Here is a 13,600-nt window from a genome sequence, read left to right on the forward strand (position 1 = left end):
CATTTGCTAGTAATCTGTGTAATAATACAACTCAATAAAATAAACCTAAATTATGTGTACCACTATGACTTATTTATAGTAATATTCACTTGATACTTGGGACTTAAAAACTTATTATTATTATGCTTATTTCTATAACTTTGTGAATTATTCTGTAGATTTAATAGTGTATACAGGGTGGTCCAGTTTTAAGTGTCAATAATTCACCATTCGATAGTCAATCAAAAAATAAGTTGACTTGCATTATGTAATTTTTCTGAGAAACGTTTTCTAAGATACAGCCCACCAAATTTCAATTTAAAAAATCGTTTTATAGTGTAAAACTGAACATTTAAGACTTGTGAGAGTCCAAATTTGTACTAAATAGTCTAAAAACTTGCTATTAACTACTAGGAATAGTCTCATAATTCGTTTTCTCAGACTGCCTTTCTGGTAAAAACTAAAACCTGTCCGGAAATCAAGACAAAGATTGTATTGAACATGAAACTCATTTTTTGCTACTAAAAATAATCTAAAAGTTGATTTCTAAGGTTAAAACTAACTTTACTAGGACTAAAGAAAGTCCAAAAGTCTATTTTCAGGACTTAATTGGTGTACAACTCAATTTTCTGAAACAAGACTAGAAGTAAATTAAATTTTCGGACTATTTTATTTCTCAAGACTAATATCGTAGCATTTGGTACCAACATTTTTTACTTTTATTACGGAAGAAACTTCTTTGAGGAAATAATCTTAAACTCGATTTTTCAGTCTTAAAAAGCACTAAAAACAGTCTGAATTTCTTAGAGATACTACAATTTATTGCACCTATGAGTGTAGAAATTTAATAGTAAAGAAGCTAAGCTTGAAATGACATTTTTTTCAAGACTACGGATAGTGTACAAACTGGCTTTTAGGCCTGATAAGTCAAAAAATAGTATTGAAGCATCTTAAAGCACTAAAAACAGTCTAGATTTTTAAGAAATACTTGAATTTTTAGCACTGAGGTGTCTAGAAGTTATGGAGAATGTAAAAATTGTTTTTTAAGTTTGCTATGTCAACAATTTCGATTTTCTAAGCTGAAAGCAGTTTTGAAACACTAAAAATAGTCCAGAATTCTAAAAAAATTAAAAGCAAAGTAAAAGGTACGAAAAATTGGTTTTCAAAGCAATTTTCATGAATCTAATGTCAATGTCCTGTATCTAAGAATATTTTCAAGACTAAAATAATGAAATTTGTCTTCAAATTATGAAAACTTACTTCAAATGCAAATTTTACGTTTCTGATGTCACTTTTTGGTGTTCAAGTAAATTTTTAAGGTTTAAATGTGGTTTTTTATGTAAACAAGTCAATTTTGAATATTAAAGTCTCTCGATTTGTATTAAAACTGGTTACAAACAATTTTTAAGCTTCTGAAATAATTTTTTATCTTTTCTAAGTCAATTTTCAAAACTAAAGTATTTCAGTTTATTTGGAAACTATGAAAACTGGCTACAATGAAATTTTTTAGGCTTCTTAAGTCAATTTTTCGTTTCCAAGACAATTTTTAAGTTGGGTTGGGTTAGTTTTGGGTCTTTGAACGTAATAAGTGAATTATCTCGTAAACGAAGTTTCAAATTAGAGTTGTATAAGAGATAATTAATTTTTCATCGTGAACAATAAAATTAAAAGAAACTGTAATTTTTGAAAAATATTCAAAGACCTAGAAAATAAGACAAAAACATGAAAACCATCTTCCTGTATCTATGCTTCTGGAGAATTTTGGCAAACGTCATTCATAATGAGTATTAATTTCATGAGTGCTTGTTCCGAATTTGATCCAACGGTCTGACAGTTATGACAAAAAAAACGATTTTTTAAAGTGAAATTTGAAAAACTGTATTTTCCTTAGGAAGCCTTTTTCAGAAAAATGACAATGTATGTTAACTTATTTTTTGATGGGCTATCGAATGGTGAATTATTGACATTTAAATCTGGACCACCCTGTATACACTACACAAATGCAATCAATTTTTGTAAATTATGTTTGTTACTTCCAAGTTTGGGAGAACCCGAGAATTGGGTTCTCCTATGGGGGAGTTGGTAAAATTACCAGTTGACACAGTTTACATCCTAAAGAACTTATAGTAAACTTCATTGTGTAAAGTTCTTCCTTTCTTCCTAAATTCCTTAGAAAGTGATAAAGTAAGTTCATTGCCAGTTCTGGTCCATTTGATTTAGAGTATCAAACACTGCACCAGAAAACAGTTTGAAACTAAAATATTAGTTAACTTATGGCATAGTAAATCTAGGAAATTCTGGCTATCAAGTCTTTATGATATAAATAAGTCATTGTGACGGTTCTTTATTAATTTTACCAAACAGAGATCTTCAACAATTAAATTACAATTTAAGAACAATTCAAATTTTCTAGTCGTCTATGACATACTACTATTTATTCAGTTCAATATAAATTGCTACTTCAAAAGATTAGGAAGAGGAGAAGGTTTTGCTAATAAATCCCAAATATATCAGAAAAAGATCTTTATTACTTTATTGTACAATTTGTTCTAAATATTCGAACACAACGCATTTGAATTATACAGGATGTCACAAAAAATTGTGGCATACTAACCTTATGTGAGTTTTTTAATAATAGAACAGTCTGTATATTATTTTGCTATCGAATACAGCACCTCATGACAGTTTCTCTTACATTTGAAATTTTTTATTATTATTCCCAACTAACAATTCCCTGAATACTGATAATCTATGCTCGTATACATTCATTTCTTGGAGTTTTTATTGAAAACTGATTAGGCATTACCTTTGCAAACATGTTTATTGGAGACATAAAAATTCTCATAAAGATCATATTTTCTACAAAACAAATAATTTAGTTATAAAATTAAATTAAAACAAATTGTCATGAAAAGTAGAAGTCTATCTTCACATACTAAAGTCTGTGTATTCATAATAATCACATTTTACCATAAAAATCTCAATTTTTATTTAGACAATTAACATGTCATCAATTATCAACCAATTAATTGGTACCTAGAGTTGAATAACTAACATCATGTTATAACAATAAGAATCAACAAAAACTGAGAATAAAATAGTAATTATCTTAAAAAGTTGCCAATAAAATACAAGGTTGGAAAAGAAAAACAATCAATAATGCTCTGGAAAGTTTATCCCCGCTACACCGTCTTCTTAATATTTAATTGAATCTATAATAGATAAATATACTGGGTCTGTGTCGTCCATCGACTTTTCCCCCTAGAGAGAGCTAGTTTACCTCGGAATTTGTTGCATTGATTGTCGCTTAAAAGTTCTCCCTTTACTGCCTGAGTGCGAAACATGTCTAGTGCAGTTGCGGAGTTTTACAAGAATAAAAACGTTCTGCTTACTGGTGGAACTGGGTATTTCGGTAAGATGATCATTGAGAAACTTTTAAGAACCACCGAAGTAAAAAATATTTACTTGATTGTGAGAGGTAAACAAGATATTGACTTTGAGAAGCGCGTTACTAAAATGTTTGAAGAACAAATTTTTTTTCGTATATCCGAAACTTTGTTTATGGATAAAGTGCGTCCAATTGAGGGAGACCTCAGGAAGCGACATCTCGGGATTTCCAAGAAAGACATCACGTTTCTAAGGGAGAACGTATGGCATAACACACAAACAATTACTGATAATCTATACATTTAATTATTTTCAACAGATCAACATGGTGTTTCATTGTGGAGCTTCTTTAAACATGGATTCCAAACTGGAAGAAGCAGTAATGACCAACGTGCATGGAACAGCAGAAATCTTGGATGTAATGCATGGTTCCCAAATCATCGAAGCCTTCATCCTAGTCTCCACAGCCTATTCCAACTGCCTCAACCAGGTTATAGAAGAAAAATTCTACGATCCACCTATCAATCCAAGACTTTTGATTAAAATCGTTCAGGAAATGCATTCGGAACTTTTAAACAATATTAGTAAAGGGTATGAAACTTTCATATTTCCACCTATATATGCAAACTGGCTATTGTGCCAACTCCATAATGGAATAATTAATGGCCTTTTCTTTGTGGCTTGCAAAATTTCCCAGCGACATTAAAATACTTCCCCTTGAAACAGGTCGTAATTTATGTGCCTGCATGCTGGCGCATGTAAGGCGCTAGATTAGAAAATTGTGCTATTCTACTATGAAAATAGTCGTAATGTAATCGTTTCCTTTTATAGAATCGTCGGGAAATGGCCCAACACGTATACCTTCACAAAAGCAGTGTCGGAACATTTGTTACTGTCGGAAGGGAACAATATGCCTGTAGCACTTTTTAGACCTACTATAGGTGAGTTCTTTTACATAAGTCACTAATAGAAATGTATAAATTTAGGCTTTGTTTATGGTTATAACAAAGTATTTCCTTCCAATTGCAAAAAGTAAAAGTTTTAAATAAATTTACATTATAATACTATCAAAATTTTCTGGACAGTTTGATAAGTGAACGTTTAGACTCCATTATAGCATAGTACCAAAACAACTCTGTTTTACCATGATCAACCTGACCCTCAACCAAAAGCTGGTCTTCTTCTTCAGGTGCCGTCTCCGTTTCGCAAGTTGGCAATCACCAGGGCGATTCTTATTTTTGAGACCGCAGCTCTAAATAGTTATTGCAACCAAACCATTCTCTAAGGTTCTTCAGCCATGAATTTCGTCTTCTCCCCATAGATCTCTTTCCTTCGATTTTTCCTTGCATAATAAGTTGCAATATTCGATACTTTTCCCCCCTCATGACATGTCCCATATATTGCAATTTTCTGGCCTTAATTGTCGTAATAACTTCTCTCTCCTTATTCATACGTCTCATCACTTCCACGTTGGTTATTCGCCTACCCATGAAATCCTCAGTATTCTTCGGTATATCCACATCTCAAACGCTTCCAGTCTCCTCATTTCGGTTACCTTCAGCGTCCAGGCTTCCATCCCATAATACAGTACGGACAGCACATAGCATCTCATTAGTCGTATTTTCAGTTCCAGGTTTAGATCCCAACAGCAGAAAAGTCTTTTCATTTTTATAAATGTGCTTCTGGCCTGTTTGATTCTGATTCGTATTTCTTGTGAGCTGTCGTTGTTTTCATTAATGGTCGTGCCTAGGTATTTGTATTCTCTTACTCTCTCAATAGGTTGATTGTTTACGAATATCCTACGAATGTCCTGAGTTGTTTTTGTCATCAACATATATTTTGTTTCGTTTATGTTCACTGATAGTCCATATTCTTCGCTTACCGTGACCATTCTATTAATTAGCGTCTGCAGATCTTCGTATGTTCCAGCCAGAATAACTGTATCGTCAACATACCTCAGATTATTTATTGTCATGCCGTTGATCTTAATGCCTATGTTCTGATCATCAAGTGCCCTATTTATTATGTCCTCCGAGTACAGATTAAAGAGGATTGGTGATAGTATACACCCTTGACGAACACCTCTCTGTATTTCTATTTCTTCTGATGTCATGTCTTCTATTCGTACTACTGCTTTTTGACCATAGTGTAAGTTTGATATTATTCTTATGTCTCTGAGGTCTATTCTTCTCTTTATTAATGTTTCTATGAGCAAGTCATGCCTCACTTTATCGAAAGCTTTATTGTAGTCTATAAAGCATATATATATGTCTTGATTTATATCTAGACATCTTTGTGACAGGACATTGAGTGAAACTAGCGCTTCCCTTGTTCCTAGGCCTTTACTGAATTCAAATTGTGTATCGCCGATGTCTAAGTCTATTTTCCTGAATACTCTACCATGGACTACCTTCAGCAGGACTTTCAATATGTGAGCCATCAAGCTAATGGTACGGTAGTCAGAGCACTGCTTGGCATTTTTCTTTTTTGGAAGAGTTATAAAAGTTGATACCATGTATTTAGTAATAACATCAAAACGGTTTTTGTTTCTGGTATCTACCATGAAAATATCCTTGACACTTGACACACACTTGACACTTCCTCACGTGACATCATTGCCATTTTCAAACCAATGAGCAGGTGACATTCTAAACAATGGTTGATTGATGTCATTTTATCACACTCTTCTGGGTTTCTCCTGATTTATTTGATGAGGCATCTAAAAATTAATGCTATTTTACTGTGTCATTTTTTGTCTTTTTATAACTACTACATTATCATTAATGACAAAAAGTCTCAGTTTTTGACAACCATCATCAGTTTTTAGGTTTTTGGTTTGGGAACGTCATATTAGATTTTACTTATTAAAATGTATTTTTTTTTTGTTACATTTTAGCTAAATTATCACAAATTGTATCTTCAGAAAAAGTGCATTGTACATGATATCAGTCAACAATTTATAAAGATTAGATCGCGTTTCTTATCATTTAAATTAATTATTAAAAAAATTATCTTATAAAGTAGTAAAAATATAAAATCTAATTTCTAAAGTTTCGTTTTTTTTTTGGATACTAAGAATTTTTTAATTTTTAAAGCGGCATTTTACCAGACTCCTTATTGCTCAATTTTGCTCCAAATTAAACTTCCTTATATCTCTTCAAATAATCGATATCTCCATGGTATATTAAAGACCAGTTTTACAAAGAAAAACGTCAAAATTATCGAAATACATATTTTGTACCATAATCCAACCTAAGATATGATCATTTCTGGTGAAACCACTTTTGGTTTTAGCTTGGTATTTAGAAAAAATGTAGAAAATGCGGTGCTCTATGTCCTGTGAATTTTAATGCGGTCTTTTTAGATCATAATTTCACTCTTCTTTCTAACCTCGCTAAGTCGCCAAGATGTATAATTTAATATATTCTTTAATATACTTCTTTTCATAGTCTGTTTGATAGTGTAACTACTGTAACTAGGAATCACTGAGTTACCAGAGATTGAAGTTCGTTGCATAGTTAGCTTTGTAATTTTCCGAGGTTTTTGTCAAATTTCATTACCAAGCAGCGCCTTCGTAATTAACAAAATCAAGCACGAACTCTCGTTTATTGATTTTTGGAAATTAGATTTAACAAATAGGTTGAGATTACGCATTACGTCATATATTTAGCAACGAATCCAGAGATTGTTAACAAGTCTTTGTCGTACAAATATTCAGTCAGTTTTTTTGCACAAGGTTGAGTTATCTAGTTGCTTAAAGTAGATTTTCTAACAGTTTGTTTAGTTTGTGTTTTAAATTTTCTGATTGGGTTTAAAACTAACATCAATTCTTTGAGTTACAGACTTACTTATTTCACAGCCAAACCAACCTAAACGGAATGAATTAATGAAGTAAATACGTACCTATTAGTAAAAGTTTCTCTTAAAACTACAAGCAATCCCTCCTATACCTTGCTAATTATAAATTCAAGTAAAAGTAATCATAAAGTTTCCTCAATCGAATTTAATTGGAAGTAGTTTCTATGTTAAGGAAACTTGCTCCTGTGTCTTAATGTAACTTTATCGGTTTCGGTAAACTGTTTGGTAAAACACTAGGGCAATCCTCTCGTTGCTAGTAAATTGTGTTTAAGGGATAGGTAGTTGGATGTCAGACCACAATAATGGACTAATTATGAACATAAAAATTTTGGTATTATGCTAAAATAGCCACAAAATTTTTCGATGACTGTATTCAAAATAATTAATTTGAAAGCTCAGCCAAGCTCAGCTTTCTGCTCTAAGCAGCTCAGTGCTAGATTACATGATTGCATCTGTACTCTTTGTAGCCACAGGAATATCATTATTGTCAGTCTGAATTTTTTTTAGTGACCTCAACAGTATCGGATCCTATGGAGGGATGGTCAGATAACCTATACGGTCCTTTGGGCATCCTCCTGTCTTCAAATTGCGGAATCCTTCGAGTAATCCGGGGAAATCCCGGAATAAAGGCGGACACCGTGCCCGGCGACCTGGTTATCAACGGACTATTGTGCCACGCTTGGGAAGTGGCCACTCAATGGTTTGTATATTAAGGACGCAAGCAAGAACAATGCCGGATTTGAGGAGGGTCGAATAAACGACTTTTGACGTTTTCGGCGCCGCGTCCCTATTATACGTTTCTAAAATGTTTATTGGTGCGTAGCGACCCCGTGGGATACCGCCACGTAATCGTTCCCTGATGTTGATTACGGTTTTATCGAGGAAGTTTTTATACCCGAAGATTGTGCGAAAGTCACATAGAATTATCACGTATGGGAAAAATCAAGATACAATTCAATGACGTAACACTAAAGTTAACACATTTCATGTGTATGGTAAAACATTTCATTTTTGTTTTGTAAGATTTTTTTAACCCACCCTGTAGAACGCGGTTAAATTGTAATGATTGATATTTAATAAAATTGGCAATTCCCATTTTAAAAGCGTACAATTTGGGTCAAACTGTTCAATAGGTATAAGTCTACCTATTCGGAACATTTAGGTAGTACTACGACTTTTTGGTTGCAATATCAATGAATGTGTAGAATATTAACACATATTATCGTATGAACTGACAGAGAGACCACCCGCACTTACAAGTAGAAAACGTAAAAAAACTGGGTCAAGTCTACCCATTAACAAAAACGTTATGCTCATATTTAACTTTTAGCATTTCAGCACCAAATTGTTCAGACAACTTTGGTCATCTATTAAATTTCTAATGTATCGCCAATGTAAAAGTCACGGATATTGTTTTTTCAAGCTACCCTTCATCTTGGGGTACAGTAAACAATGCTGCCCTATCAAATTAGTTGATATTATTTTGAATCATTGAGAAAACTAGAAAAGGTCCTTCTCTAGTTTATATGAGTGTAATATGATCATCCGGCCAAGTTTGTTGATTCGATTTATATTTGGTAAAAATTTGTCTGGGTCTATGACGAATTTTAGTTGCGAAACTGTGATGCTGTATCCTGTGACTAGAAAAACATGAATTAAATGGTACTGAAGCAAATAGAAAATTGAAAAACATGCTAAGTTAAAGAAGTAACCTGCGAAGACATTCAGTATAAATTATAAGAAAATACCATCCTCTATGCCTCTCATCCAACTAGAACCCCAAAATATTCTACTTCTCACAAATATCTTATGTTGCATAAGGTTGAGTCCCAGTCAATCCAACCAATCTATGTTTTCTTACAACCAATATCTTAGCATTACCTATATCAAAGCTAAGGTGTAGGTTTGTTTTGCTCACTTTTTGATCCTACTACTAATGCCCAGTGTTAATTTTATTTCTAGGTTTATATCTATTATAAGAACGTCATCAGATAGAAATTTTAAAAGCTCCTTTGTTACCGGAATGTTTGAAACAACATTGACACTATCCAAAATATGCACCTTCATAAATTAAAAAAAAAAAAACAAAACGTTTTTACTACTTTCACACACAATCCTTCATTCCCATCTTCATTTCAGGAAAACCGACCGATCCAACTACAAACCTAGTGTCATCAACTTTTCGGGTAATGGAACTCCTTTATACGTCTCCATAAGAGAATACACGTCGATAGCAGAGAAATGCGGGTAAACACTTAAAATGTTACAGCTTTTCCTTTACAACAATTAACGTATTTCCAGATACATTCCGTTCAAACGAACAGTCTGGAATCCTATACTGTTTATAATAGATAACAAATGGTTGTTCCGAATTGTGAAATTTTTCCTGCATACAACTCCTGCATATCTGTTTGACGGTTTGCTGATGATTAGTGGAAGGAAACCTCAGTAAGTTCTTTAAGCCAATATCTGAAACTAATTTGTTCGAGAAAATTAGGTTTAGTGGATGGAAGTAATTGCGATAATAAAAGCTTTTTTATTACATAAAAAAATCGATAGGCCTTTGTTTCTCACTGAAGTTATGATTTGATTCAGTCTGGGGGCAAATTAAGCCAAATCGTCAATTTGTAGTAATGCTTTTTTTATTGGTTTTATTTAGGATGCGAAAAATCTACGCCAAACTGGATAAAGTCATGATGGTGCTTCATTACTTTTTGGTGCAAGAGTGGACAATCAAAAACGATAACTCCAAAGCTTTACTGAAGAAACTTAGTGACCAAGATAGAGCTGTTTACAACTTTGACTTTGGTAATCTTCAAATTAAGAATTACTTAAAAAACCTCATGCTAGGTTTGAAGAAGTACACTTTAAAGGAAGATATGTCCAAAAGTCAATATCACACTGCTAAATATCAAAGGTAAATTAATTTATGTGTTATTATTATTAACGATATAACATATTTTTTCCAGACTAGTGATGTTGCATGACATTCTCAAATACCTCTGTTTGTATTTTATAAGTTATCCTTTTTTAATGAGACTGGCAAAACTGCTGAGAAGATGGCTGTCTAGGTTAAAAACCCATCACGCTTTGATGTAGTTAACAAATAAAGATTCCTTTACGAAAAACATGCAAGAGAATGACCATTTTCCCGTTTCGAATCTTAAGGGAAAGCGCCCGAAGAACCAATTTCGTTTTTCTTATTAATACGTTTTGTCGTATCGAGCTCGACTTGACTATGTACTTTTACCTGCCTGGGCACATCAAATTCAGATTAGAGGTTGAATAATATGTATACTCAGCAATATCGTTACCGTAGCAGATATAAAATACAATTTTTCCAAGCTCGAGAATATCGTTTCACCGGTCGTCGAGTGAGAAAATCTTTTAAAGCTAACCCCATTATCTTTATGTACCCTTATTCTACGAGTGTTGGGTTTTATATTCGGTTCGGATTAAAGGCAGGTGACGTACTGTAGTGACATTTCGGTTTTATGGAGCGTCCAGTGAATTTTGTTGGTTTATGGACCATTTTAACTTTTCAAATTCCAGAGTGGACATTAGGTTCACTCGGGAAAAAAAAGTTATTTAATTCCGACTTTATAACAATTTGTTTGCTTAGAGTGCTAATTACACTACGTTAAATTTGGCCATTGAGAGCTTAGGAAAATCGAAAAAACTGGGTTTTTGAGTTTTTGCCAAAATTTGTCTAATATTTTTGCATTGAGCAGAAGTTTCCGGTGTTTTTGTCAATGTGAGGTTCTAGAATAGTCAGGGGACCTGGTTTGGTTTCCTAACCCATAATCTACTTAAGTTAGGCCATTTTAAGCTAATTTTACCCATTTCAAGGTTTTTTTTCGAAATTTCTTTAAGATATCTTATAATTTTTATTTTTTGATCGGGACTTGATAAAACATATTAAATAGAAAATAATTGTTTGTCTAAAATATCAAAAACTATAAAAGTAAATTTTGCTAAAAACATGAACTTTTACGATTTTACCATTGCTATTACAAAATTCGATGTTGCCTATTTTCAGTAACTATTAGTTTACAGTTTACATCAACAAAAGGAGAAGTAAGAAATAAAAATAAAGAAATTGCCCCACAGAACTACTAATATTAGATTTACAGCGATATATTAAGTTGCTGCAGTTAAAAATATTGAACATAGTCCGTTTTTTGATTTCCTTGGCAATTTCCTTGTACATTTTACGTTTGATGAGTGTTTTCATTAACTTGTATACATAACATTATTAAGTTATCTTAAAAAAAACGCCTAAAAATTGGCCTAAAATAGACTAACTTAATTAGATTATGGGTTAGGCAACCCTACCAAAATCTTGGGTTAACTTCTTTTCCTGACCCTCCTAGAACCTCACATTTACCAAATCACCGAAAACTTCTTCTCCTCGCTAAAATATAGGGCAAAATTTGACAAAACTTAAAAAGTGCCATTTTCCGATTTTCTTGAGAGTATTCTAATTTTCCAAACCCAAAAAAAATGGGACCAAACAGTGTGTCCCATGAGGTAATAGCACTATATTTACAGATTACATTTTGGTAGAGTTGACAGATTCTATTGTGAATAATAGTGTTCTCTTTGATTTACAGGACTTATAACATTGTGTCTTGTAGTTGGTTCTCTTTGATCAAAACCCATAAACTTGGCTGTGGTCTCTCAGTATTGCTCTTTGATTTCGTTTTACCAAACAAAACGCGTTCTTCAGGTCTATGTTTGACAGCCTTCATGTCATAACTAAGCAAGTTTTCCTGGTTTGTTCCGTTTGTATTGACCTTTTAACTTGTTTAGTGCAGTTCACCACTAACTATAGTATTTTACAGCTTTACTTTCCTCTTGGCTATTGCTCAGCTATTAATTGTTTTTTTCGTTTTTGAACAACGTTTTTTCAAACTTTTCTCTTTCTTCAACTTTTCTTCTGATATACCGGCATATATTTCTGGATAATGTCACTGTAATACTAATGTTACTGTAAATACTGTGACAAATATGCTTAAAATTTTTTTTTTACTAATTTTGGCATATAAAGTGACACTTTTGAAAACTGATTAGAGTGACAAAACGTTTTACTTTTCGTAACTAGTTAAAATTATGTATGCAACACGTTTCGAAAATGTCTTATTGTGTAACTCATTCAAATTGTAGGACCTCGCTGCGCTCGCCCTACAAACATTCATTCGTTACACAAAATCGAACTTTTCGTAACTGGTTACATAAATAGCTATTTTAGTACATAATCACTGTTAAACAAGCCAATTAAATAAAACTGCTGATTACATATTACTCGTACATTTTCACCATCTGGTGGTATTTCCATAAGTAATTTCAGGAATATAATAGAAAGTTTGATTAGTTTTTTTTGTTGGGCTTCTAAACTCCTGTTGCTGCGAGCACTAAACGATCAACATAATAAATTAGACGTCAAATACCTCGTTTTCTCTTAAGTATAATGTAACGCTGAGGGAGGCAGAACGTAATATAACGGGATGGGGAATAATTTGTTTCGCAGGCATTAGCAAAAACGGGTAAATTATGAAAAACCACCTTATTTTCTGTGACAGTAAGCGCGGTAATTACTTCGTCGGGTGTTTGTTTATGCCAGGGGGGTTTCAATTAAATATGACGTCTTTTTTCCTTTTAGTAAGTGAGTAAGCGGTTTTTTTTAACGAAAAAGCCTTACCGTATAATGGGAATCCAGTTGCGTTCAGCTGCCCTAATAACGACTTAATTAAAACGAGCTAATCTTTTCGTATAATTTAGTACTTTCTTACTATACGCATTATAATACACTAAATTAAAACGGTGAATAACAGATTTGATAGGTTTTCAGGGCATGGTTTAATGTAATTTTTCCTAATATGGATGATTCGGATAACAATTTTTTTGATAAGTAACTCTGCTAGAATGCCCCCCGGGATTCCCTGATTTGACTGCTAGCGACATTATGGTTTTAGATGAGCAAAATTAATACGGTAGTGCACTACAATCACGTTTAACACATTTTTTTTCTCACATTTTCTTTACTACTTTTTAGTTTTCCTGGTAATATTTAGTATTTTACCTTATTTTTACGTTTTTATCTGCTTTTTAGTAGACACTTTTAAATTACCCTGTGTGTTTTTTTTCTTGATAATATTTCCCTGCAAAAGGTTTAAAAATGTGTATCAAATTCAGAGGGTTTTAAAGCAATTTTAAGAATAGCTTAGGTACACTAAACAAATTTTGTTTCGCCACACTACACTAAAACTAGATGGAACTAAAATTGGCATATTGAAAGCAAAGCAGATTTGTCAAAGGTTTTAAATTTATGGGACGTCACAAAATGTGTTTCTGACAATTTATAAGGACTATTCTT

General features: G+C 32.7%; 1 protein-coding gene across 4 annotated transcripts in view; it reads left to right on the plus strand.

Annotated features, from left to right (window-relative positions):
- Window positions 1-10,352, plus strand: part of LOC145735985 (fatty acyl-CoA reductase wat-like) — a 15,497-nt gene extending 5,145 nt beyond the window's left edge. The window contains exons 2-9 of one of the 4 annotated variants that reach the window (XM_081990180.1): window positions 3,314-3,627; window positions 3,686-3,957; window positions 4,198-4,307; window positions 7,732-7,924; window positions 9,364-9,471; window positions 9,526-9,672; window positions 9,884-10,141; window positions 10,194-10,352. In XM_081990180.1, coding sequence (XP_081846306.1) covers window positions 3,322-3,627; window positions 3,686-3,957; window positions 4,198-4,307; window positions 7,732-7,924; window positions 9,364-9,471; window positions 9,526-9,672; window positions 9,884-10,141; window positions 10,194-10,323 — 1,524 coding nt within the window. In that variant the 5' untranslated portion in view covers window positions 3,314-3,321 and the 3' untranslated portion in view covers window positions 10,324-10,352. Of the gene's footprint in view, window positions 1-3,200; window positions 3,628-3,685; window positions 3,958-4,197; window positions 4,308-7,731; window positions 7,925-9,363; window positions 9,472-9,525; window positions 9,673-9,883; window positions 10,142-10,193 lie in introns of all 4 variants that reach the window. The other 3 variants (XM_081990169.1, XM_081990198.1, XM_081990190.1) reach the window with 3 other exon arrangements.
- The last annotated feature ends 3,248 nt before the right edge of the window (window positions 10,353-13,600 follow it).

The sequence above is a fragment of the Ips typographus genome, linkage group LG1 (assembly GCF_016097725.1).
Source record: "Ips typographus isolate SLU linkage group LG1, UJ_Ityp_2.0, whole genome shotgun sequence".
Lineage (NCBI taxonomy): Eukaryota > Metazoa > Arthropoda > Insecta > Coleoptera > Curculionidae > Ips > Ips typographus.